This window comes from Trichophyton benhamiae (assembly GCF_000151125.1).
Source record: "Trichophyton benhamiae CBS 112371 chromosome Unknown contig00209.0, whole genome shotgun sequence".
NCBI lineage: Eukaryota > Fungi > Ascomycota > Eurotiomycetes > Onygenales > Arthrodermataceae > Trichophyton > Trichophyton benhamiae.
In genome coordinates this window covers 42338-67510 of record NW_003315086.1, presented here as the reverse complement: position 1 = coordinate 67510, position 25173 = coordinate 42338, and the positions used below count along the sequence as shown (strand labels likewise).

The following is a 25173-nucleotide window of genomic DNA, read 5'->3' as shown; positions in this document are numbered from 1 at the left end:
TCCAAGGAGTTGTCGATGGATGCATTGTGTTTGCGTGAAATGTTTTGGTCGCGTGTGTCAATGAGAGCTTCCCCCTGAATCTCAGACGCTCTTACCCCGATGCCTGCTGTGACTGCAACAATAAAATGCATTCCAACAATCAGAACACTACACATAACTAACACCGACAGAAGAACATCGTACTGTATTCATGGTTTATCATGTCTATATGTTACATGAAGACGTCAAGTCGGACTCCATGCAATCCCGGGAAAAAGCGACAAAAAACAAACAGAACCCTTCGAGCCCCCCTATCCATATCCATATCCATACATACATGCAATTATATACATGCGTTCCCGCAAAACAAGGGGCGTAAAATGACGAGGCAGAAGATAGGAAACGGAACAGGGAAAAATGCAGAATTACGTTTCTTACGTATATCATCAGGCGTGGGTATATCGAGTACATGAAGCCGTTAACATACCACCTGGCATACATCGGTGGAAAGTGGGGGAAAATATACAAAGAGGAATAGAAGTCAAGTAAAAGGGAGATAGTCTATGTCTATACTCCGCGGAACTATAGAAGTAGTTAGTATTGGAACCGACACCAGGGAAAAGGGGGTAAGCGGGACATACCATTCTAACGACCAAAAACCACATTGCACCGACGAATCTGAACAAGGATAGGCCTGCAACACTCCATAATACGACGGCCATGTAGATAATGCTCCTTTTCTGGGAGTTATCTTTGCTGTTTGAGTCGACTCTCTCTAGGCCGGCGGCACTCAAGACCACGGCACCAAGAGCAAAGTTACAGAAGATCCAAGCGAGGACGACAGCACTTCTGAAACCCTTGTAGTAGTCTTCTTGTTTCTCAGATTCAGAGACAACACGCTTCTCCTTGGGTGGCTTGCTAGCGAACTTTGCGAGCTCAGCTTCGTACTGAGCGTTAAGATCTCCGTCATCCTGAGGGATTTCAACATCGACCTTGCCACCTGGTTTAAGGTGGGCTGAGGGCAGTTTTTCAGGTTTATCGTCTCCCTTGGTTCCCCACGTAATGTCATGGGTGTTACAGAAGGCGTAGATGTTGAGGACATTGATATATGTTGGCGTGAGGAGGAGATATTGTAGGAACTAATTTGTATTAGTCGAGTTTCCCATCTGTAGTAAAAGGCGGGGGAAAGAGACTTACGCAAGTGAACATGTGCCATGGATCGAAGAAGAGGATGGAGGCCAAGAACCAAAAGACATAGGTAGTCAGCAAAGAGACGAAGATGGAGAAGAACTGCAGGTTTTGGAACAGCGTAGCGAAGGTGAATTTCCCTTCACGAGCCTCGTTCTGTATTGACTTGACGGTGACGAAAATGGCTGCAAAGGTGAGGTATATCATGATCATGCACCAGAAACCGACCATGGTCATGTAGAACTTGTTTGATCCCTGCGGCCTATTACCCAGCGCAAGGACGAAGCATGTCACAAGCGTAGCGAGATACAGCCATTCGAAGATAACACCGAGGATACTGCCTGCTTTACCTAGGAGGTCGGGAGTACCTAGAGAAGCAGTGAGGATACGGAAGACCAGGAAGAAGTTGCCCTAGGAAGACCAGTTAGCAAATGATTTATCAGGTCAATTAAAAAAAAAAGAACACATACGATTGCAAACCAAGCGAATAGGAGGTTGATAGTTTGGTATATGAATTCAATGATGAGCATGAGTTTGCGAGTGAAAGAGTGATTACTCCTGCCGACCTGGTAGAAATGCAGGATAGCATACACAGCAGCAAAGAAACTGCCGTTAAGCCAACGTCTTCGCTGCAGGATGAACTCGGGCATACGATCCGGCACGTCAGTCTCACCAGTGGCACTCTTGACGTACTGCAGGATCCACTGGCAGTTACGCTTGGTGACGAGCTCGAAACATAATATTCGGTCTTCGGCGAGGTACATGTTTGCAGTGAAGACGCCTGCATTGGCGCCATGCATCTTCTCGCCGGCAAAGTACTTCTCCAGTGGTCCCTGACCGTTCTTGTCATTCTGTAGCGCAACATATCGGTACGCGGAGAATGCACCGGGAAGGACAGAAATAAAGCCAAAGGCAGACTCGAGTGGCTTGTCGAGAATATTGGACATCTTGTACTCAAAATTTTGACCGGCAACGAGCGGGTTAAACAGTTTCTTGCCATGGGACAACATGACCTTGATTTCACCGCAGGCACCACCGCACATGGGCTCGAGGTCAAAAGCACGCCAGAGCTGGTATATACTTCGCCCGCCTGGTTTTGTTCCAGCGTCGATGAGAACACAGATATTGGGGTCGAGGACCCGACCAAAGGCTTGGAAGAACCATCTGTGAGAGTTGATCTTCTTCTGGTTCTTCTCTTTGAGACAGAAGAGGAGCTGGACCGGCATTCCCGGCCGCGGCTTGAGGATGACCTGGGTGCCCTTGACTTCCATGCCTATCTGGGTGGTATATTCGTAGATGTGAGCAGTGACGTCTTTGCCGTTAACCTGCTGTTTGGCAATGCCGTCCTGGTAAACACCTAGACCGGCAAGGACAGCTCTAGTACGTGGATTTATCTTTGCACGACCGTCTGAGACGATACAAACGACAATCTTCTTCCAGGCTTCTTTGCCCCATGTCTTGCTGCTGGTGCGCGAGCACATGTACTCGATGTTCTTGAAGACACCGGCCATTGTTCGGGCGAAGAGGAACTCGTCTTCATTGTACATAGTGACAACGATGAACAATTCGGTGTGTCGTGGTTTGGCAAACAGCCGCTGCCGCAGTGTGAACCGCTCTTGGTAGAAGTCTGCCGGGTCGCAGGTTGCAGCCGAGTAGCGCATATGAGTGAACTCGTCTCTCTCCGGGGGTTCAGCATGGTTTATCTGGCTGAGAAGCTTTGGTGGGATGGGACAGTCGAGGACAAGGTTACCGTTGAACAGCTGGACTTCTCGAACGGTCTTCCACCGTCTGATGGGCGCCGGACTGGGCGTGGGAGCCACATTCAGTGCCATGTTGGGGTCGTCTGTGTAGCCATCTGTGTCTACCGGGTGAGGGGTATGCGAGAGATCGAAGTTGCTCGGTGTGTATGAGGGTTCATGGTGCAGGATAGGCACATGGTCGTCGTACTGTCTGGGAGGATAGCTCTGGTGCTGACGGTCGTAGTCGTCTGGGGGAGTGGCCGCGGGCTCGTACGGCTGCGTATAGTAGGCATCATGATGGGCCTCCGGGGACAGGGCCAGGGGACCCGTACCTGCAGCAACCGGCCTGGGAGACGGTCTGTATGGATGCTGCTCTTCGTAGGCTTCGTTGTGGCCGTATGAGTTTTGTATGTTTTCAACGGAGTACTATATAGAGCAGCAATGTCAACATCACGAACTACCAACCATGATCAAAACCGGCAAACGAAAACAAACTCACGGTAGGCTGGTACTGCAGTCTATCCGCAGAGGGCATCTCTAGGTGTGTCATGGGCTGCTGCACCGGCTGATGAAAGGGGTTGTCTTCGAGCTGGTATCCGCCCTGGTAACGCCTCGACGGCGACGCGGGCTGGTGAGGATTCATCGAGGGCGACAGCGGCTCCTGCTCGGGCTCTGGAAATCATGTCAGAGAAGATGAAGAAGACGAACGAACGACGAACGGGAGATCGCAGGCCGTTAAATACGAAGCACCAAGCTGCGCGAAACAGCTTGCGACGACTTTGTTCAGGGATTTGGGGCAAGGGAGCTCACCGTGAAGCCGGTTGTAGGCCATTTTTTGCCGGTGGTGCAGATGTAGCTAGTTCAGCAAGACAAAGCAGACAGCTCGGAGGAGAGGAGAAGAGAAGATCTATTTAACGAGGGACTAGAAACGATAGTAAGCGAGCGCGAGGCTTGCTCTTCGTCTATCTCGCGGTCGCAGTGGCTGTTCTGCGTCTGCGTCTGCGTTTCTGCGTTGCTTTCGGCGTCTTCACTGCGTTTTCTGGCTCCCACAGCGCAAAAAAGCCTTCGGCTGCGCCAAGTTTGCTGGTCGACCAAGCAACGCGCAGCTTGTGGCGCAGGATCTAATTATATACCTACCAGACACCGGGTCGTCGTCTAGGTTCTTGGTACGAAGATAAGCAGATAGCGAGCAGGTAGTAGCCGGTGAGTGAGTGACTCTGGGGGGAAGATGGCAGCAGGCGGATGGCTGATGTTTCGTTGACAGGTGGTTGCTGGCCAGGTAGAGACGGCGACAAGAAAGACATCTACAGAGACAGCCAGCGTGTGACAAGCAAGATGACAGACGTTTCGGTGCTGTTCGTCTGCCTGGGGAACATCTGTATGTGACAGATCTGCGGGACAACGATAACTACGTCGATTGTGGACGGTTTGACTGACAGGACAGGCCGGTCACCCATGGCCGAAGCCGTCTTCAGGCACATCGCCAGCAGCAGGGACGGCAAGACGGTGACCTTCTCGAAGCTGGACTCTGCGGGGACATGTGCAGCGCATCTTCACGACCCTCCGGACCCGCGGACGATGTCGACGCTGAAGAAACACGGCATCACGGACTTCACACATGCAGCCCGCCGAGTCAGGACGTCCGACTTCACCGAGTTTGACTACCTCATCGCCATGGACCAGGAGAACTACGACTCGCTGATGTACTCCCGCAGCAGAGTCAAGGAGGAGGGGAAGCTCGCCGAGGTGAGGATGTTTGGAGACTTTGACGCCGACAGGCTGGCCGGCGGCGGCGGCAGAGGGGAGAGCGAGGAGGTGCCTGACCCTTACTACGGAGGCAGAGACGGCTTCGACCGTGTCTATGACATGGTCACCCGGCTGTCCAACGGGTTTATAGACTATCTGGAGAAGAAGCATGCCGTTGATGCCGCCAATTAGAAAATCATTCATGTTTTTCCCCGTATAATATCTTACAACCCCATAGCATCATTCTACATCCTTTTTAGACGCTTATACTCGCTGCGAGATCTGAATGGCAGCTCGACAACCCAGCCTGATGACCCCTATAAGCGGTTCGTATGGTCTGGCTTCCTTTGCATCGTTCTCGACCGCATGATCCAGGTGCTCCAGCTCCTCGTCCCTGATCCGCTTCAACGTCTGCACCAGCTGCTTCAGCTCGTCCGGAACCACCTCCCCGCGGGCCTCGGCGTCCTCCATCCAGCCTGCCAGAACCCGTATCTGGTCGTTGTAGTGCGTCCCGATCTCTGTCTCTACGGCTTCCGTGCATGCCATGGCCGCCTCCCGGCCCATCACGCCTGTTGACCACCCGAGAAACGTGGCTGCGGCCTGCCAGACGGGGTACATGGCCGTTGGGCGCACGCGGTGGGATGCCAGCATCTCGGTGAAGACTGAGAAATGGCCGGCTTCCTGGTCGTACATGTGTTTCATCAGCGGGCGGAGGTGAGGGTGCGAACGCAGGACGGGGGGGCTCTGGGCCGCGTAGATGAGGGTTGCGGCCAGCTCGCCGGCGTGGTTGACTCGGAGGGCGCTGCTCAGGTACGCCTTTTGCGATTCACTCAGCTCCATCATCTTCCTGCCGCCATTGTCGTTGTCTTTGTTGCTGCTGCTGCTGCTGCTGCTGCTGTACCGAGCTTGTATCCTGTATGTTGGCTGCGCGCTCGACAGACACCTCCGGCACGCCGGCCGCACGCGGGACACCAGCCCAGCCATTTCTCCTCCAGTCCGCCGTCTTACGCCCTCTTTTGCCTTTCCAGCGTCTCTTCTTCTATCTCTCGTCTTCTGCCTCTTCCTTTTCCTCTCGTCTTTCTCGCTTGTTTTGCTCTGCTTTTTCTTCTCCAGCTTTTTTTGCTTTGCTCGACGTCAAAACTAAGCTCATCACGTGATCCATCCTTTCAACTGCAACTTTTTTCGTGGCGAAAAGAAAGACGAGAAGGAAGCAAAAAAGGCGAAACGAGCGAGCGAGAGTAGCATCAGCAGCGGTCATCGCCATCAATCAGCAGGCAGAAGTCGGCGTATAACAAGAGGGACGCCAGAAGAAACGCGCGGGAAAAAAAAAAGACTGGAAACGAGGCCGCTCTCTGTGGTAGTCCAGCGGGCGTCTCCAGCTTAACTAGCAACACCGCAACACCTCAACAACCGCCCTTTGACCGGCGTCCTCAGCAACACAGCAGCAGCAGGCAGCAACACACGCCCGGATATCCTCCGCCTAGCCAAAGACTTCTCGTGTCTTCTGCCTCGTTCGGTCGGCTTACGGGCACAAAGGAACACAAGACAGGAAGCAAAAAGAGGAACACTCGCGCCTTCGCCATGGCTGACCTGGACGCTGAGCTGCTCGCCCTGGCGGGAGGCGATGATTCTTCCGACGAGGAATCTCCCGCCATCTCGCAGCAGAAGGACAAAGATAAAGAGCGCCAGGCCTCTCCTGGCAGCTCATCTTCCAACGACCAAGACGACGACGCGGACAACATGGGTCGCAAGGGGGTAGCCCGGCCGGTCAAGCGCCAACGCAAGAGAGCCAGAGCATATGACGATGAAGAGGAAGAGGGCGAGCTGTAAGTCAGCTCCTTTTTTTCACTGTTGTTGCAGGTCAATCGATATATCATACAGGCCTCTCTACTGTCAGCTTTTTCACGCTGTACCCTTCTACCACGATACCCCTCAGCCCAGCTGCCTACAATACAATAAAAGATTCTGCAGACTGTCAGCTAACGAGTATATAGATCCTCTTCAAGCGTTCACTCTCGCCGCTCCCTTCGATCAGCATCCATGTCCGAATCAGAGTCAGATACCTCTCCTCCTCCCGAAGAGAACCAGGGCCCCATCTTCCCTTATGAGAAGCTATTCTACTCCGCCAAAGACAAGAGTGAAATCATGGCCCTGCCTGAAATCCAGAGAGAGGAACTGCTATCAGAACGAGCTCAGCAGGTCGACCGCCATAACCAGGACATTGCCCTCCGTCGTTTGCTAGCCAACAGAGAGCGAGAGGAAGCCCGTGCCGCGGCCAAGAAGAAACGCAAGGCCGGTTCAGCTGATTTGGAGGACAGCCAGCGCAAGAGCTCACGCAAGAAGACGGTTCTCGGCGGACGCAAAGTGGGTGAGCCCTCAGATGCGATTGAAGCATACAAGCGTCAAAGAGAGCAAAAGGGGAAGCGAGATGAGCAGCGTCGGCGTGATGCTTCTTCACGAAAGAATAACAACGCCAGCAGCTCTCCTGCTCGAGAGGCAGATGATCGAGACGCCAGTGGTGAAAGTGAGGTCGAGTGGGATGATAAACCCCAACGCAGGAGTGTCTCACCCCCGCGTTACGATCCCCCAGCTGAACTGCGGGAGTTACAGCGTGCCAGAATTGCACGCAGCAACTTTGCCCAGGTCTGTTTCTATCCTGGCTTCGATCAGGCTATCAGCAACTGCTACACCAGAGTCAGCTTGGGACCAAACCCGTCAACCGGAAAACCGGAGTACAGAATTGGTCTGATCAAGAGTATGTTCATATATGTCCCCTCCTAGCTCTCTAGCTCGTGACTCTTTGCTAACATTGCTTAGAATTCACCGAAGGACGCCCGTATGCTATCGAGGGGCCAAATGGACGCAACTTTGTCACCACTCAGTACTGCCTTCTGGCTCATGGCAAAGCTGAAAAGGAGTTCCCCTTTATCGCCTGTTCCGAATCCCCCTTCACTGAGGTAGGTTATATAACGAAACAAGGTCCTATCGAGGGTAAAACTGACATTATTAGGCTGAGTTTAACCGCTATCGGAAAACCATGGCAGTGGATGGCCTCAAGATGCCCACAAAGTCCGCTGTCGACAAGAAAGTAGCAGACATCAACCGCTTGCTGGCGCACGACTTCACTAAAGAGGAGCTCGAGGAGAAGCTTCGTCGCCAGGGCACAAACGACAACAAACAGCTCATCTACAACCGCATCCAGCTTGAGCGTCGCCGCAACGAGGCCATTGCTAACAAGGATGAGGCAGCCATCGCAGAGTGCGATGCTGAGCTCGCCCGCCTGACTGGCCCCAAGCTCGCCTTTGGCACCACACTGGTCAAGCCACGCCCTAACGAGAAGACGCAGCAAGAACGTCTCGCCGAGCTGAACATGCGCAACCAGAAGCTCAACACCGAGAATGTGCGCAAGGCCCAGCTGGCCGAGCGTAAGGCAGCAAAACTAGCCGCCGCAGCCGTCGCCCGAGGAGAGGCCGTCGCCGACCGCTTTGCACGTGTCAAGACCAGAGCGAGGACGTACTACGAGTCCACGGATGGTCATCTCGTCCCCGTCAAGCCCGAGGCCGCCATTGCTGATCGCAGCCGCGCCATCACCCCGACCACCGCCAGTAACAACACCGATGCCACCAATACGCCTGCCAACGGAACCACACCCCGCAGCGTTACTCCGTCCAAGCCAGCCACTCCAAAGGTCTACAAGGGCGTCCCTGTCATTCGTCACCGGCCGACAGACGAGGACAACATCGCTGCCCTGGACTTGGACATCGACATCGAGATCTAAGCTTTCATACGCTAACTACCAACTCTTTCACACCTGTATCACCATGATCTTTCTTCTGCTTCTACCCTTGTATCTTTTTCTTTTACATGCGCGCTCGGAGTTATAGCGACGGAGAGGAATCTGGCTGGGTCTTTCTACACATCTCTTTATGCTTGTCTTTCTTCTGCTTTTTACTGAATAAATAATTACAAAAATGACCTAAGTATTTTGATGGCTTCTCGTTCACTCGGCCAATCACTTCATCACGTGATAGAATAGATGTCACTTTTAGGTTTATTAGTAAGCCATGGACCCACTTTAAAGTCAAGTGGTCTGTGCATGATGATCGAGGCCCAAAGAGGAAATAAAAGACGCCGATCGCCAAAAAGCTACATCAAAACATCGAAAGGAACAACGCAAAGGCAAAAGGCAAGCGAAAGATACAAAGCAGACAACTCGATATACAAAATACGACGCACCCTCAGACGCCGGTCCCTGTACACAACAAGGCTACCTCAGCAGTCTCGACGTGGGCGCTGGAGCCTGGCTTAGCTTGCGCGCATCCCTGTCCAACTATATATAACACGAACTGCTTACCTGTCCATTTCAACGACCGGGATGGCCGGATAATCTACCGCGGGCTTGTCGACCTTGCTTGACCCGTGAATAAGAACGAGAAACCAGAGATCCCAAGTCTACGTCGCCCATAACATACTAGCTGGCTGCTTTTGTGCGAAGATGGCGGGCATGGAAGAATTGGAGATACACAGCAAGGTAAATAAGGGCCGCACACCCCCTTTGCAGCAGGGGGAGTCCTGGATGATTCACGATATCCCCTCCGTCGATGTATCCATAGCGGCTAACGTCTACTATTATGTTCCTGTCTGTCTCAGTCGTATCTCGTCCGCTGGATAAACGTCAGCGCTGAACATACGATATCGTGGAGCATCCAGCCACATAAGAAGTCCCTCAATTTCGGAATCTTCAAGCACCCCGGCGCCTCGGGGCTTGCAGTCAACAGCGCTGCCTCTACGTATTCGCAGACTACGGGAAGTGATATCAACGATCTTTCGAAGGAGAATAACGGCCCCGCCAAACAGACGGATTCCTCGCTTTTAATCACCGAGAAGCTCAAGGGTGTTGGGCTGAAACCGATCGAGTGGATTGGGAAATGTGAGGCCGACAAGATATCTCAGGGGACGTATGATGTGGGCGCCAGCGAGGGAGGGAACTACGCACTTGTGTTTGACAACACATTCTCTAAGCAGATCTCCAAGACCGTTACGTTCGTCCTGCTCACGTATCCTACCAGCTGCCCGCCACGATCCGGACACCAGGTCCATCACACTCAGGCCATAGCAGGTCCGATCGGATCACAGGCCCCCTCACGTCCGAGTCCGAAACTCAACGCGACTGAGACAGAGGCGGAAGCAAAGGCTCGGGCTCAACAGCGCGGACGGCCAGGGTTCGGCGCTGCTGCTGCAGGCAATTCGAACGGACCACTTCCCACCACAGACTCGTCTACAAGCATCGCACCATCAGTACACACTGGTATACTGTCAAAGAGACGTCGTAAGCGACACCAGGGCTATGCCAGGCGCTTCTTTTCCTTGGACTTCAACTCATCAACCCTATCGTACTACCACGATCGCAATTCTTCTGCCTTGAGAGGTGCCATCCCGTTATCTCTGGCCGCTATCGCTACCAATGAAAATACTAGAGAGATATCAATCGATTCAGGAGTGGAGATATGGCATCTTCGCGCGCTGAATAACGTTGACTTTCAGGCCTGGAAGGAGGCTCTAGAGAAAGCCTCGAAGCAAGGTGATACAGCAGGGGAAGAAGATGGTAGCCTCAAGGTGCCTACGTTGATCACCAGGAAACATAGCGTGAACAAACCCAAGTCCCAAGATTGGAAAACTATCGAGCGATTAGTTGAATCGGTATCTGCTTCGAGAGAGAAAGTGCGTCAGCTAGCCAAGGATACAGACCCAAAATACCTCATGCCAACTCCAGACTATGAGGGTAACCAAAGCCAAGCAAACGGCGTACGTCGTGTCTCACAGCCTGGAGATGTCTCTGAAAGCAAGGAGAAACGATCGTTTTGGAAACTCAAGGGTAAAAGTGACAGTGGCAGCAGCACTCCAAACCAACGGCCGGCTCTATCCCCCCTAGGACCACAACAAACTCCTCCACTCAGCAATGAAGGCTCTTATTTCGACGGCAGTTCATTTAAATCTGGACTTGGAGCTGGCGTTCATGATGACTTGATGATCCTGCTCCATGATCTGAACGCAGTTGTCTCCGAGTTTAATGCCCTGTTAAGCGATAGAACCCGGTCCAGGACCCCGATAGCAATACGGCCTGCCCACTCTGTAACAGCTGACTCTGATTCAGAGGAGTTTTTCGATGCCGTGGATGGAGGAAACGTCTCTCCCTTGTTAACAATTCACCAGGATAGTGGCGAAGAAGACTCAAAGAGCGTCGTGACTGCTGTTGATGACGACGCCGCGTCGTCGTCTGGAAGCGACGTGGATGATAGAGACGAATTCCTACGAGGTGACTTCAAACTTGACTCCTCATCCTCACTATTCCCGGTGAAAGCACGGTCACTTGCTCCCTTGCCTATGGATGCACCGCCCCGCAGATCAAGGATAGAACCGCCAATTGGCCTGCCACCAAGTTTGATCAGCTTTATGCGGAAGAATATCGGCAAGGATCTATCAACTATATCAATGCCTGTGTCTGCCAATGAACCCATTTCATTGCTTCAACGAGCGGCAGAGCAGTTTGAATATTCCCAGCTTCTTGACAAGGCAGCCAATGCTACCGACGCACTGGAGCGGTTGATATATGTAACTGCCTTCGCCCTCTCGCAATTTTCCAATTCACGAATCAAGGAGCGGACTATTCGCAAACCTTTTAACCCCATGTTAGGCGAGACTTATGAGCTTGTTCTGCCAGAGAGAGGTTTCCGTTTCATCGCTGAAAAGGTCTCTCATAGGCCTGTCCAGCTAGCCATGCAGGCAGATTCGCGTGACTGGAGCTTCATCCAATCCCCCAAGCCTACACAGAAATTCTGGGGCAAGTCCGTTGAGATTATTACAGAAGGCAAATCTAGGCTAACGCTGCACTCGAGTGGGGAGCATTTCAGCTGGTCTGCCGGCACCCAGTTCCTGCGTAATATTATTGCTGGCGAGAAGTACGTTGAACCTGTCGGTGAAATGTGTGTCCTCAACGAGACCACAGGCCAAAAAACAATCGCCGTATTCAAAGTCGGTGGCATGTTCTCTGGTCGTAGCGAAGAGGTCACAGTCAAAGCCTACGATACACATGGTGAAGAACTTCCCCTTGGCCTGCAAGGGACCTGGACCTCGTCTCTCCAGCTGACGGAGCACGGGAACCTGACAAACAAGACTATATGGGCTGCCGGTCCGCTGGTCGACAAGCCACAAAAACACTACGGCCTGACTGAATTCGCAGTGGCCCTGAATGAAATTACGGCCGTTGAACAGCGGAAGCTACCACAAACAGATAGTCGTCTTCGACCTGATCAACGTGCATTAGAAGAAGGCAACGTCGACGAAGCGGAAGATATCAAGGCACGACTCGAGGAAGCCCAGCGTTTCCGCAGAAAAGAGATGGAACAAAGTGGCGAAACATGGCGTCCTAGGTGGTTTACACACGTTGACGTCGATGGTCTGGATGGAGGAGACGATATATGGAAACTCCGTACTGGCAAGGATGGATACTGGGAAGAGAGGGCAAAGGGCGAGTGGACGGGCACCACGCCTATTTTCCAGTTATAATTAATTAGACAAATGGAGGTATAGACGCAGTTTTTGGGTGGTTTTTGGGAGGAGTATTTGCTTGCTTGTCATTTTATGCTGTATCATCAATCGATTTCGCTTTGGCTTGCTTAATATGCCTCGAGATACGAGTCGATGTCTAGGCATCTGCATATAGAATGTTTGTGATTATTGGTATGGCTATTTGAAATAATTGTCTCCAGGAACTAATCATTAGGGGCCCCGGCTCAGGACAGTAGCTATAAGCCTGCTCGCCTTTTCACCTCCAAGATAATACCGGCCGTCCTTGCGAGTACTGCCCTGGCCGTCATCTCCCTCCATGTCACTATCCTCTTCCTCGTCATCCAGAGCCAGGCTAGCTTCATAGGCCTTCATAACCGTCTCCTGGTCGACCTTGACTCCACCCTCGACTAGAACGCGAATACATCCAGCGATTCTGGTAATTTCCTTTCTTGTGGCCAGCGGGATATTATCGTTCTGACTCGAATACATCGACGTGCTAACCATATCTTCCAGTCGCGTGAACGAGACCTTCGACTTGAATCCGCTGCTATCTTCTTCCGAAGGGTCGCGAACATGTTTGGAAATCCAAATATATCCGTTCACGCCGAGGATGACATCAATTGGGCCACCGTATGCAGTTTCAATAGTCCACACCTGCCTCCTTGACCTGACTACACCTGTACCTCTGGCCGTTCCGCTACCACCACCCATACCGCTCACGGCCAAAAACAAGCCGTTACGTAGTTTGCCATATTTCAACGATCTGGTGTGTAAGGATGCAGCGCCATCTCCATGTACCGTTTGTACTTCTGCCACCACGAGATCACCTTCATTGAAGAACGAGCGAATCTGTAGCTCGTCTGCAGCTGTACGCTTGCGTAGGATTCCACCGGGCAAGTTGATCGCTGATAGAGGTAATTGTGCGAGTAACGGAGCTGAAACGTCAACCTTCCATCGCTTTGATTGCACTTCGACTATTCGGCCGACGACCAAGTCGCCGATTTCAGGTGTGTAGCGAGCGCGCAACGGGTAGACAGAGAGAAGCTTATTGGTCTTGAGCACTGTTCCAGCTACAGTCGCTATTATATTTGTTGTCGCCGGTACCGCAGGTGTGAACGTTCCATGGCCTCTGCAAAAGGTTCATCCATTAGTCTAGGACGTCGAAGTAGAGCGGTATATTGAGACACCACCTACCTCATCCATTGCGGGTCATCTGTAATTATCTCTCCAGGGGTGACAATGGTATCTGTTATGCCAGACAGACGAGCTCTCTTTGCTGGCCTGTTTTCATCGCCCATGTCCATGTCTTCATCCGAATCTTGTACATCCCGTGCTGTATTTCGAAAGTCGTCAAACGTCGGTGGTAGAATAGTAATGGCCATTTTATCGGTGAATACAAGTAAGAAGGCCTTAACGAGCTAAGATAGTTAATTCAAGCTAAGTGAATGGGATGAGGTGTGTTGATTCGAATTGTTGTTTCGCTGATGAAGCTGTGGAAAGTCGAGATTGTGAAGGAGAAACTTTTTGGTGCGGGAAACTCAAAGTCTTGGCATTCAAAGGTTTCTCAAAGTTCAACTTTGCATCTTCAACTACAAACTACAAAGTTGGCCTATTCTATAGCTGTCATTATTTGTGTCTCCATATTCAGATAAACTTGGTGTATGGAAGAATATCGACTATTCAAGTACTATAGCCGAAGAGATGCACTACTAACTATCAAATCTTGAGAAATAAGAAATAGTTCCATTCTATTGCATATCTATACCTCCTATCTAGTCCAAAGGCCCACGAATTTCACATCCTCATAGCTTCTGACTATTCGTCATATTCCAAGACTATTCTTCTCCAAAGTAACTCCTTGACAACTGATCAATTTCACATTGAAAATTACTCACCCTGCCCCATGGCCATGTAGAAGGCTTCTTGGCCCTCTTTCAGGATTTTGTATCTGCTCTCCAAGTGCTCACGCCGGCGTATCATATCGATGGTCTCGGCTGCTAGAAAATGTATCTGTTTGTCGCTGTAGCGTGCTAGTACCCTGGGTGCGAAAATTTCATTCAGGGGTGCAACCAAATGACGCTCAACGACTTGTTTCGCAATCACATCAATAAAATATTTCCGCTCGGTCTATACATGCACGTTAGTTACTCCAGATACCAGAATCATTCCAAGCACATACCTTGTAATAAGCGTTGAGAGTATCAAGCGCTTGTTCCGCAGCAAACTTATCCATGTTCTTCTCAACAAGACTATCGATACCGGATAGAAACTTGTCAGGTTTGAAGTACTCCTTTGTTTGAAACTTGGGCTCACCGGTACCCGTTTTTTCAGAAACATGTACCGCTGATTGCTTGGCTAAATTCCGGACTTTATCCACCCAGTATTGAGTCCGAGTCTTCTGCAGGGTATCCGTGAAGTAGTGGTTGTATGTGATAGGATGTCTCTTCCTGTCGTCGTTGATTCGCTCAAGCTCATTCAAAGCAGCCTCGTGGGCAGCTCGGAGAGCTGGAACCACTGTCAGGGTCATGATCCGGGACATCAGCTCGGGAGTTGCGGTATACTCTAAAACTTGGACTAGGAAATCCTTGCATTTAAGAGCAACGTTGTTGGCATGGTCTTGCGCAATGGCTTTCCATCCTGAAGACTGCTCCCAAAACAAGTGGCTTGTTAACATCGGGTTGAATGTCCCAGGGAGTTCACGGCCGCGATTGCGTTTAATGACCTGGACGATTCGTTTAACAGCCTCTTTACGAGTGAGATTCTCGACGGCTCCTAACGATGATCTCACTGCTGGTGAAATAAAATCATCCTCTGGTGATCCCTCTTCTGATGACTTGTTTTCACTCTGGCCGTCACAGCCATAAACATAATATTTATGTCCCTTCTGGTTCATGAGGTCTGCAAACCGAGAGTTCAGGTATTGTACAACAGCTCTGAGGCGAGAAGAATTTTCTTTTCCGTCAATATTTTTCGTGACATTGACCGCATTGAAAAATTTCTCCTCATAATTCCCATTTATTCCCATCGCAACGAGGTCATTAGCAGATCCAAAGAAGTCCGCCAGGTACGCCCGTTGGTCGGCTATCGTAGCACGGCTCCTTCCAAGGTGTTCAAGTTCGATGTGAACGCTGTTTGCCATTTTGTCAAGTTCCTCTTTCAGGATTGGCAGCTCCCTTTTTAGATGGTTAAACAAAAGCTCACTTAATCGTTGACGAAGAGAATCAATCCCTTTGACGCTTTGTGGGAGTTCATTGTAATTCCCAGTGTTGAAGAATACACGCTCTTTGCTATTGCGCTCAGCAAAAGACAATTGGTGTTCGTCGTCGCTGCGATTCTTCAACAAGTGCCATCCTAGTTCGAAATAAATATCTCTGTTCCTCACTAAGTCAAGCCATGATTTCTCATTTTCTGACCCTGGGCGTAAAAAGTCCGGTTTCGTTACCACACCAAGGGTTCGTGCGCCATTCGGGTCAAATAAACGACAATTCTTAAGAATGACTTGGTTAGCATAGTCGTTCTTTGCCGAGATCACAGCAAGGATGATAGTTCGTTTCTGTGAGATATAGCTCTCAACTAGGGACTTGATAAGCTCTACATCTTCGTCTGATTGCGTCTTGTTGGCCGAATGAATAAGACCGGGCAGATCAACTACTGTCCTAGTTAACCAAAAAGTAAGCAAAGACGAACCGGTTGCGTTACATCAGTAATCGGCTAATAAAACTCACAATTGCGGCAAATCAGGTCCACATATTTCAACGCTGAGCACATCCCTTGAAAATGCTACTTTATCACCCAAACCCATAGCATTAGTAGCATCGTCAATTATTGAGGGAAGTTCTGTAAAATCATGGATAGACTTCGAAAATTTGCGAAGTTCGAGCTTTTCTTCCTCAGTGCGCCCCGTATCCGGGTTTATCTTGCAATGGATTGCGGACTCCACATCTCGTCTCATAATAATCTCTGTTGCAAAGCGGGTACAGAGGTTCTCTTTCCGTGGAAAGGGAATCTCCGTGATGGCTTCAAGGACGGAGCTTTTGCCAGAAGATTGATCACCACAGACGACAATCTGTGGCAGCTGCAGAACCGAGCTTAGCCCTGCACGCCGAAGACGGTCAACCAGATTCATCAGATCACGTTGTTCGATACTTTGAAGCCCAACTAAAGACTCGGTTGCCATTATAGCTTCCATGGAAGGTGCCGTGCCATCAGTAGCTAACATAGAGTAAGTCTCTGCCTCTCCCTTTCTCTACCTAGCTCGTTAGTAAACGCCATTGTCAACAGGTAACGGGTTAATAAACTTACGGGGTCACTGAGAGTTCTCATTCTTATTCTCGGAGATTCGGAAGGATACTTTGGCAGAAGAGTTCCGTAAAATAAGTAGTATCTCCAACAGGGTGTAAGAAGCAGTGTAGACGAGATCATGAACCTCATGGGTATAGCAGGCACTCTATATCTCTGGGGATATGGGAAAATTATGACATTCTGTATCACTGAGCTGAACGCTAAACAGGGTAATGAACATGTTGTGGAACATATAAAAACAAACAGAAAAGCCACGTAATATGATGGATGAGACAGAGGCCTCCTTTCTGGGCCTGTCTGTCCCGTATTTTCCTAAATTCCCAAAGAATATGCAAGTTTGAAGCCATCTTAGAAAATCAAACAGGGGTATGCATGGGTTAGATGCGTACATAGAGACGTTCGCAGATCTAGGCAGAGGATAGATGCATCTCATAAGGTAACAGAAGTAAAAAAATATCCACCTGCTCCGTACCTCCTATGATCTCTATAGTTCCAGTTATCTTCATGCAGGCGTAAAAAGGACGCCTCACTTCTCACCGCTAGTTGGTAGAGGTAAAGAGTTGAGTTTGTTTCTAGATGCACTTTCCAGTAGTTAACTAGTTAACTACAGTAATTCCTGGGTCAAGTGAAGAGCAATCAGGTGGTTATCAAAAATATCAAACAGCTAACTAGTTAGCTAACTAGCTAGTTAGCGTACTCGAGTCCTTGGATTCATTGTTGCACAGTTCCAGTTCCACCAGTCTGCATTTAATTACGTAGTCAACAGGATACCCTGGGATGTCTATTCCTACCGCAGTCGTAGCCGAAGTGGAACCCCCGATTGTCGCAGTTGTCACTGATGCGGTAGTTAGTTATGGGGCATCTAGACAAAGCTCACACGGCCCAGATTGATATCACAGCTGCAGAATCGCGGCGTTTCGCCTCGCAATCTACACCACTCTGGCCAAAAACTTTCCCTTGTCTTTGATATATATATGTTGTCGCATCAAAAATCCTCTCTCTATACCTATTTTGATTAAGTTAGGTACAGTAAAATACCGCATAAGCAAAGACCGTATCTATAGTCAAGTACTGACCATTTCTCCATTTCTTAAACGCACTTTATTCCCAGAATCAAGGAAACAACATGAACTTCTCATCTGATAGGAAGCCCTAGTATATTTCAACCTACCAAAAACAGAGTATCTTGAGTGATCTGCAGCCTGTGCAGTAACATTGGTCCATTTGTGCTGAAGAATGATATTGTTAGTTTTATCCATGCCATATCAGCTCGACGGAGGGAACAGAACTAGATCTTCCGACAAAAATATAGAACAGACAAAACTGGCTGCAGTGCCATACGCGCAAAATCAACTAAAGAGACGCTAAAATATTCCTGATCTTATTGTATAACTATAATGGAATAAGATGAGTAAACTTACGTTTTTCGCTAGCCTGAGACGATAATAGACAGAGCTTGTTTACGTATATCCAATGGTGGCATTTCGAAAGCGTGTCATGCCGCCAAGTTTTCTTGTAAGTAGTAAGTTAATACTGCGATAAATTGAGGAAATTCTAATGTATGCTTGATACTTGCCGGATCAACGACGGCCTGGATGACGAAAGCCACTTGCGTGTCAACACCAGCCCTAATGCCTAGAAGCGCTTCTAAGCCATAAATCAACCGGGGGAGGAAGCGATATTGATCATCAGGTATGCCCAAATATGATAGATTTTCCGCTCCTTTGTGTTATGTTTGTTTTTGTGAGGTTCGACAACTTTGACTTCGCGATTGAACTAAAATAAGCTCCCGGACGGCTCGAGCCCGCAAGAGCTAAGTTGAGCCGCATCGGTCGTAACTAATGGAGAAGTGTATACAATTGAACTTCGTCTAGCTTAATATAGATAGAAAAATACAAGCAACCTTGAGTCAAACCTCCCTACGTCAACCCCCAGAACTTCTTGGAACCCTCGGGTGTCGTTAGCCACGCTGCCTTTCTTTTACAAAAATACTCCAAGTTTGGTGGGCCCCAACTCTCTCCCTCCGCGAAGTCTATGGTACCACCCGACACAATCACCACACCAGGAAGCTTGCCCTTGTTCTCACTAACGACTGATGAGCCGCAAGTTACGCAGAATGATCGTTCGATAGTGACTCCAGAATCCGTTGAATTGTCGGAGTATGTCGCAAGATTGTCTTTGCCTTCGGTAATCTTTAGTGCCTAGTTTTATGTTAATATAACTAGTTTCGATGGTAGTATAGTTAGAGAGAGACGGGAGCCATATTGCACAGTATTGGCAAGGGGCACATAAGAGTTTAGGTGCATTACCTCCTTTTTATACCAGCTATTCGCCATGCCGACAGAGCCCGTTGCTTTTCTGCAGTTGTCACAGAAACATAAGACAGAGTTGGTCGGAAGTCCTTCGAGCTCATAGCGTACTTTGCCGCAGAGACATGAGCCCGTGGTCTTTGGGTTAGAAGATGCCATTATTTGCCGCTCGTGCACCTTTTATGCAGTTATGAAGCCCTAGTTATCAAAGTATTTGAAGTGCTCGGGGGGTTATAAGTTTGTAGCGAGGAATGAAATTCAGAGAATCTACTCCGTGCTGGCCAGGTTTATAACCCCGCATGTCTCATCCTTCACGGCTCAGGATCGCAGTTCTTTAGAGCTATGTGCGGATGACGTACATGAATAATCCCTGGAAGTATTTGGTTAACTAGTTAGGGTTGAGTTACGGCTCAGTGGTTTAGAGATGCATCGAGACAAACTGGATTGTATTATGTATAGAACTAATGCAGATGCAATGAAGCGTGTTTCTATATACAAGCAAGTAGTTATAACGGTTAAATTTCAAGGCAAGGAAAGTTCAAGGCTCCAAGATAATGTCCGTTCCCACACAACGATTGCATACAAAGAGGTTCTTTGGGTCAATTCGCCGTTTGATGGAGAGAAGACGGGCGTATTTGTCTCCCCAGAAGGCGTTTTGCCAGTCGGGCTCGTATCTATAATGCGGTCAGTATGTATAGCCAAGCTTGGGACATCTTTAAAAGGGGGCATGTGACATACGGGCTTGCCTCGTTGAGGTAGGTTCCAGTCTCCTTTCCAACAATTTCAGCGAGCCTCTTAGAGACTTCGGCGGAGGTCTTCTTGGCTGCCTTCTTTTCCTTTTCAGAAGCGTTATCCGCCCAGTCAACGCTGAAGCTGATAAGTGCTCGGCTGTTCTTGAACGAAGAGTGAACTGCGGTGTTATCTCGCTCATCGGAGTTGACTTTGACAACTATATCAACGACATGTTAGTATCCAGACTTTTCCCCTGGTAATAGAGGGAAACTCACTTGAGTTAAACCCAGGACCGGTGGTAGGATATTCAAACATGAGATCGACAAGGTCTCTAGCACGCTCCGTGAGAACTTGGCGGCTTACCAACCTCGAGGCATCAATGACGTTGGTAGCGATGTTGGGATCGCGAAGGAAATTCTTGGAGTATTCCAGGAAATCCGGGAACACGTAGGATACAGCCCCGCCTGTGACACCTGGTAAGGTTGCAATCTCGTTCATTGGTTCGAAAGTCTTGTTGAAGTTTTCCATGGTTGCATTGGGCTGAAGGAAGATGACTTGGAAGGCTGTTGGGTTGGACTTCTCGGTGGCATAAACGCCATATCCTACCCATCCGGCTTCAGTGATGTCGGGGAGAGCCTGGAGGGTCTTTTCGATGACTACCCGGCGGGAATCTTCGGTGGTGATATTGAGCTGGGCGATTCCAACTCTGATATGAGTTGGCTTTGGGTGTGTCTTGTAGGTCACAGAGGTAATCACCTAGGAGAAGTTAGAATTGGTCTACAGCATGAATTTAAGGAGAACTTACACCCCAAGCACTACCGCCACCACCGCGGAGGGCATAGAAATAGTCGGGATCAGTGTACTGATTGATAGTCTTTGCTTTGCCCTGAGCAGTAACAAGATTGACCTCGAGTACATCTAGTTTCTTTGTGAGTTAACTGCAATTTTCCAATTGATGCTGGACGCACTTACTGTCGACAGCAAGTCCATAGAAATGAGAAAAGGGACTGACTCCTCCGCCGGTCATGAAGCCACCAGCAGCTCCCACAGTTTGTGCAGAACCACCAGCGAACGTAACCCCTTCAGCTGCCGCAGCCTTGTAGACATCTATCAATCTTAATTAGCAATGTTAAATAAAAAGATTAGTTCAACATACCGAGCAACTGCTCTCCTGCCTGAAGTGTAACAGCCGGAATACCGCTAACATTGGATGGAGCACCCTTTGGCTTGAACGACTTATGCCACTCTTTGCCCTTGAGATTGTGAGTCCAGATGGAAAATGCACCGCTGCCACTTGACCGACCAAGGCTTTGAAACAGATTGTTAGCTGCTATCTGTTAAATAGTAATGTAATGATAGGGAAGTCTCACTGGTCATGACCGGTATTCTTCACAACAAGGTAAAGATCATGCTTATCCGCAAACTTGACTGCCTTCTCAATATCCTTTACACCGCTGGCAGAGACAGAGTAATACGGCACAATGCCCTGGTCACATCTATCCTCTTTGGGCGTGTTGATGAAACACTGTCCCTTTTCACCAAGCTCCCATAGGATAGCAGAGTATGCACCCGTCTGGTTTGTCCGCCAGAAGCTATCCGTCCAGCGCTCCTTTGCCACAGAGCACGCAGCGGCATCGTACTGGGCTGTATGGCACACAGCAGCTGCCGGGAAAGTGCGTATCAGACGGCCTGAGATGGTTGAATTGAAGTCCTGCCAGACATGCTCCTTGGGCCAGCATGCGTCCCCGGCAGAGCATCTGGGGTGTTTCCCGGGGTAGCTTTGAGCCGGTGAGGCGAGCAGCGGGAGAGCCAGCAGGACTTGCTGGCTGGGGATTTTCATGATTGATTAGAGTATTATAGTTAAGGATTGACTTATTAAATGCAGTAGATGGATGAGAAATGAATTGATGTCCTGTCTATGGAGGATAGACGGGAGGAAAGAAGTAGAGGTATATATACTATTCGCCATAGTATATACAGGACGCAGAACACGGCGAATCTCCCAGTTAAGCAATTCATCGTTCATGAGAGGCTTTTCTCTGCGCCATCCAGCGTGACATGGATCAAGTCGGGTCTGGCCAAGTTCCAGAGTCTCGTTGACTGGTCAGTTCGAAGGTTGAGGCTCGAGAAGAAGAAACGAAGAGTCGAAGATACGCAGATTTGCCTAAAGGGGAGATCGGCGTGGCTGAGCTGGGTTGAAACAACACGAGCAACTCAGGGGAATACGACGATTTTACTCTTCATAATTAAACGAAGATGGAGATGGGATGATGAATTGGACTCTTTATGCTTATAATAGTTGGTTCTGTGGAGGTACTCCGTATACGGTGCAGATATTGATGGCATTGCTATGGATAAAGACTCCCTAATGATGATAATAACACAAGGACGGATGCCCATCAAGTACATACAGTAAGTAGATGATTAGTAGTCGGTACCAGTAGTAATACAAACAAATGAAATATCTTCGTAGCCGTGTATAGATAGTTAATGGTAGTAGACTTGCTATGATGCGGCCGCAGTGGACGCCGTGGACGGTCTTTTGGCTCGTTTATCGTCTCTCTTTTTCCTCCCTCGGTTCCCGCCCTTGGGATGATACACGCCGTCTTCCTCTCGCTTCCGCTTGGCCCTGCTGCCTCCGCTCCCGGCGTTGGCAGCGGGCTCGACGACGTCCACCAACACGCCGTCTTCATCGTACACCTCTTCCTCCTTGGGTGCCTGCGCCGAAGCCCGTTTGGAGCGAGTAGAGCTCGGCCGTGATGCTGCTGCGGGCTTCTCAGACTGAGCGGAGCCACCGCCGGCTGCGTTGGCAGAACTGGTGCCGGCCGGGGGTGCTTCCGGGTCATGAGCGAAGACCTGGGGCTTATTCTTGCGTAGCCAGTTGTAGACTGACGATGGGTTGCGGATGAGCAGTGCTTTCTCCCTGTCTGCTACGGGGAGATGTTTGCTGGTTGAGCGGGCATTCGTAAGGTCTATGCGTCGAGGTTCGCTGGGGATGAGATAGTCCACGTCGTCCTCGGGATGGATGAAACCGAGAGAAGCCTCGAGATCATTGTCCTGAGCAGTAGCATCGTCGGAGGACGGGGTGGTATGCGGCACGTTCTTCAGCAGCGAAGTGATGCTCGCGGTTGGCGCAAAGGTGTTGCTTTTCAACATGGACAGCTCGAGTTCCTTGCACTCGTCTGCGGTCATCTCACCAGCCAGAAGCTTCTGCTTGGCCTCGTTGAGCTTTGCGCGGGCTGTCTGGGCGTCACACTCGACGATGGGGATGGAGTCTGGCTGGTCGGACATGGTCGTGTGTAGCTGCGAGTCCTCCTCCTTGTTGAGATCATACCGTAGAGATCGGGGGATGTGCACCGTATTGTTGAGTTCGAGGAGCAGTTCCAGCAGTTGGCTATCAACAGTCAGCATCAAAGCAGTCAAATACCGAGCAATAATAATAGGATGTCGACGCACTCGTTCTGCTCTCTCAGACGCTTCGAGAGGTCGTGAATCCGCATCTCCTCGCGGGCCAGCGCCGTGCTGTCTTTCATCACGGCCTCGAACTTGATCTTCTGCTTGCCGTACTTGCGCCTGGAGGAGTCAACAGTCAGTATCATCCAGTCTATGTCTTTTCTATGCCTTCTCTCAACAAGGAGCAGCCTTACTTGAAGGACTTGAAGGACCGAGTGACGGCTGGCGACGCCGGGGCAGCAGCAGCAGCAGCAGCAGCAGCAGCAGCAACAGGCTCCGCGTCGGGCATGCTCTGCGTCTCGGCCATGTCGAGGGACTCAGTATCGTTCGACATGCTTATCAACTCGTCGCAAGGTCGTCTTCAGCAGCAGCAGCAGCAAGTCCTCTCTCTCTCGTCGTCGTCGTCGTCGTCGTTCTTCCGCGACGTTTCGTCTTCTCCGTCGGTTTCTTCCTGGTTTTTCGCGTCGTCGAGATTTCTTCCGCTTTTTCTTCCTTTTCGCCCGCCAAGCTTCCCGCACAAGCTTTTTGTTTCTTTTGCATCTCCGGATTTTTTGGACTTTTTTTTTTTTATCTTCTGTTCGTTCGCTTTGACAGCTTCGAGAGTGCTGGTCTCAGCCATTGAATAGGGATATAGAAGAGAAATAGATACCCATTGAGAGAGAGATGTCAGATAGCAGCTCCAGTTCGCGGACACCGTCTCCACGGCCGTCGCGGAAGCGCAAGCATGTGCCTGATGAGCCACCGCTCGAGATCGACCTGAACGCACCGGAGCCGGCCTCGAAGAAAGCCCTGCGGAAGGAAAAGAAGGCGAAGATAAAGTCGAGCTCGAGTGGAACGACAGTGCCGGCAGTCAGTGAAGGCACAGAAAAGGGCAACGAGACGCAGAAACCAGAGAAGAATGACAGCAACAAGAAGCAGAGGACAGGCTTCGGAGTGTGGATTGGAAACCTGCCCTTCACGGCCACAAGGGAGACGCTGCGGACGTTTCTGATGAGCAAGAGCGGGATCCTCGACAGCCAGATCACTCGCGTCCACATACCGGACAGCGGGACGAAGCGGAAGGGCGTCAAGCAGAACAAGGGGTTCGCATACGTCGACTTCACGAGTCAGGAGATTGTCGAGCGGGCCATAGCGTTGAGTGAAGAGCTCGTTGGTGGCCGAAGGGTGTTGATCAAGGATGCTACCAACTTCGACGGCCGGGTGGTGAAGGAAGCTGACGGAGACGACTTGAAGGCGGCCGGAGGAAATCCACCATCAACCAAGATATTCGTGGGCAACCTGTCCTTTGACACCACCAAGGAACACCTAGAAGAGCACTTCAGTCCCTGTGGAAGCATATCGAACATACACGTCGCCACGTTTGAAGACTCTGGGAAATGCAAGGGCTATGCGTGGGTGGAATTCGAGTCTACCCAGTCCAGCCAAGCTGCTGTACGCGGGTTTGTCAAAATACCTGATCCAGACGATGAAATAGAGGAAGCAGAAGAAGAAGTGGAAGAGGAAGAGGAAGAAGAAGATGGAGCTGAGGGAGCAAACGGCGCGGGTACGAAGAAGAAGCCCAAGAAGCGGCGTATGAAGAAAGTATGGGTGAACCGGCTTCAGGGCCGTAACCTACGCATGGAGTTTGCAGAGGACTCAACGACACGGTACAAGAAGCGGTTTGGCAAGGAGAAGACGGAAACAAAAGAAGAGGCTGGCTCTAATAATAAGCCTGCGAGTGAGGCTACGCAAGGAAATGCCAATCTCAAGCAGAAGAGCAAAAAACCTATCAAGTCCTACGGCCAGTACTCTACGGAAACTGTACAGAAACTGTCTGGAGCTATAGTGGAAGCAAAGGGGACCAAGGTGACATTCGATTGATTGAGTACTAGAATACATAAGATGCATTATCAGTCAACGATATCAATTCCCGCTACTTTTTTAAATGTTGACCATTGATCTTGGTGGACAGGCGCAAGCAGTAGAAATGATAAGGGGTTAGCAGTGAAAAGTCGGAGCTCTTTCGTGACCTTCCGGGTAGAGAGACGACTTGTGCCAGCTGAAAGGTATACCAATCCGAGTGCCTGAATGGTCTTTCCGAGTCCACAAGTTGACTGTTTAATTGAACCCTGGGTGCTCTTGAATAGGGAGACTCGGAAAATTTGCTTGGTCCGAGA

General features: G+C 50.1%; 11 protein-coding genes across 11 annotated transcripts; 4 read left to right on the top strand and 7 right to left on the bottom strand.

Moving 5' to 3' along the window:
* Positions 1–546: 546 nt before the first annotated feature.
* Positions 547–3549, bottom strand: ARB_02486 (chitin synthase 1; the record flags this gene model as incomplete). Its single annotated transcript, XM_003011160.1, has 5 exons — positions 547–561; positions 621–1118; positions 1177–1578; positions 1638–3332; positions 3406–3549. The coding sequence occupies 5 exons, from the start codon at positions 3547–3549 to the stop codon at positions 547–549; spliced, it is 2754 nt and encodes a 917-aa protein (XP_003011206.1).
* An 812-nt stretch (positions 3550–4361) lies between these two features.
* On the top strand, positions 4362–4844 carry ARB_02485 (low molecular weight phosphotyrosine protein phosphatase, putative; the record flags this gene model as incomplete). The annotated part of the gene is made up of 1 exon (XM_003011159.1): positions 4362–4844. The coding sequence occupies one exon, from the start codon at positions 4362–4364 to the stop codon at positions 4842–4844; it is 483 nt and encodes a 160-aa protein (XP_003011205.1).
* Positions 4845–4916: 72 nt separating this feature from the next.
* ARB_02484 (uncharacterized protein) lies at positions 4917–5636 on the bottom strand (the record flags this gene model as incomplete). Its single annotated transcript, XM_003011158.1, has 1 exon — positions 4917–5636. One exon carries the CDS (start codon positions 5634–5636, stop codon positions 4917–4919), a length of 720 nt encoding a protein of 239 aa, XP_003011204.1.
* A 55-nt stretch (positions 5637–5691) lies between these two features.
* On the bottom strand, positions 5692–5910 carry ARB_02483 (uncharacterized protein; the record flags this gene model as incomplete). The annotated part of the gene is made up of 1 exon (XM_003011157.1): positions 5692–5910. One exon carries the CDS (start codon positions 5908–5910, stop codon positions 5692–5694), a length of 219 nt encoding a protein of 72 aa, XP_003011203.1.
* Positions 5911–6233: 323 nt separating this feature from the next.
* On the top strand, positions 6234–8430 carry ARB_02482 (uncharacterized protein; the record flags this gene model as incomplete). The annotated part of the gene is made up of 4 exons (XM_003011156.1): positions 6234–6478; positions 6647–7407; positions 7470–7609; positions 7663–8430. The coding sequence occupies 4 exons, from the start codon at positions 6234–6236 to the stop codon at positions 8428–8430; spliced, it is 1914 nt and encodes a 637-aa protein (XP_003011202.1).
* Positions 8431–9147: 717 nt separating this feature from the next.
* Positions 9148–12218, top strand: ARB_02481 (uncharacterized protein; the record flags this gene model as incomplete). Its single annotated transcript, XM_003011155.1, has 2 exons — positions 9148–9183; positions 9363–12218. 2 exons carry the CDS (start codon positions 9148–9150, stop codon positions 12216–12218), a joined length of 2892 nt encoding a protein of 963 aa, XP_003011201.1.
* A 213-nt stretch (positions 12219–12431) lies between these two features.
* Positions 12432–13603, bottom strand: ARB_02480 (uncharacterized protein; the record flags this gene model as incomplete). The annotated part of the gene is made up of 2 exons (XM_003011154.1): positions 12432–13350; positions 13416–13603. The coding sequence occupies 2 exons, from the start codon at positions 13601–13603 to the stop codon at positions 12432–12434; spliced, it is 1107 nt and encodes a 368-aa protein (XP_003011200.1).
* Positions 13604–14108: 505 nt separating this feature from the next.
* On the bottom strand, positions 14109–16410 carry ARB_02479 (dynamin GTPase, putative; the record flags this gene model as incomplete). The annotated part of the gene is made up of 3 exons (XM_003011153.1): positions 14109–14348; positions 14401–15877; positions 15947–16410. 3 exons carry the CDS (start codon positions 16408–16410, stop codon positions 14109–14111), a joined length of 2181 nt encoding a protein of 726 aa, XP_003011199.1.
* A 2960-nt stretch (positions 16411–19370) lies between these two features.
* Positions 19371–21404, bottom strand: ARB_02478 (uncharacterized protein; the record flags this gene model as incomplete). The annotated part of the gene is made up of 7 exons (XM_003011152.1): positions 19371–19506; positions 19571–19781; positions 19840–20320; positions 20370–20482; positions 20537–20671; positions 20721–20872; positions 20935–21404. The coding sequence occupies 7 exons, from the start codon at positions 21402–21404 to the stop codon at positions 19371–19373; spliced, it is 1698 nt and encodes a 565-aa protein (XP_003011198.1).
* A 665-nt stretch (positions 21405–22069) lies between these two features.
* ARB_02477 (uncharacterized protein) lies at positions 22070–23306 on the bottom strand (the record flags this gene model as incomplete). The annotated part of the gene is made up of 3 exons (XM_003011151.1): positions 22070–22958; positions 23021–23179; positions 23212–23306. 3 exons carry the CDS (start codon positions 23304–23306, stop codon positions 22070–22072), a joined length of 1143 nt encoding a protein of 380 aa, XP_003011197.1.
* Positions 23307–23680: 374 nt separating this feature from the next.
* On the top strand, positions 23681–24877 carry ARB_02476 (RNA binding protein Rnp24, putative; the record flags this gene model as incomplete). The annotated part of the gene is made up of 1 exon (XM_003011150.1): positions 23681–24877. One exon carries the CDS (start codon positions 23681–23683, stop codon positions 24875–24877), a length of 1197 nt encoding a protein of 398 aa, XP_003011196.1.
* Between the last annotated feature and the right edge of the window lie 296 nt (positions 24878–25173).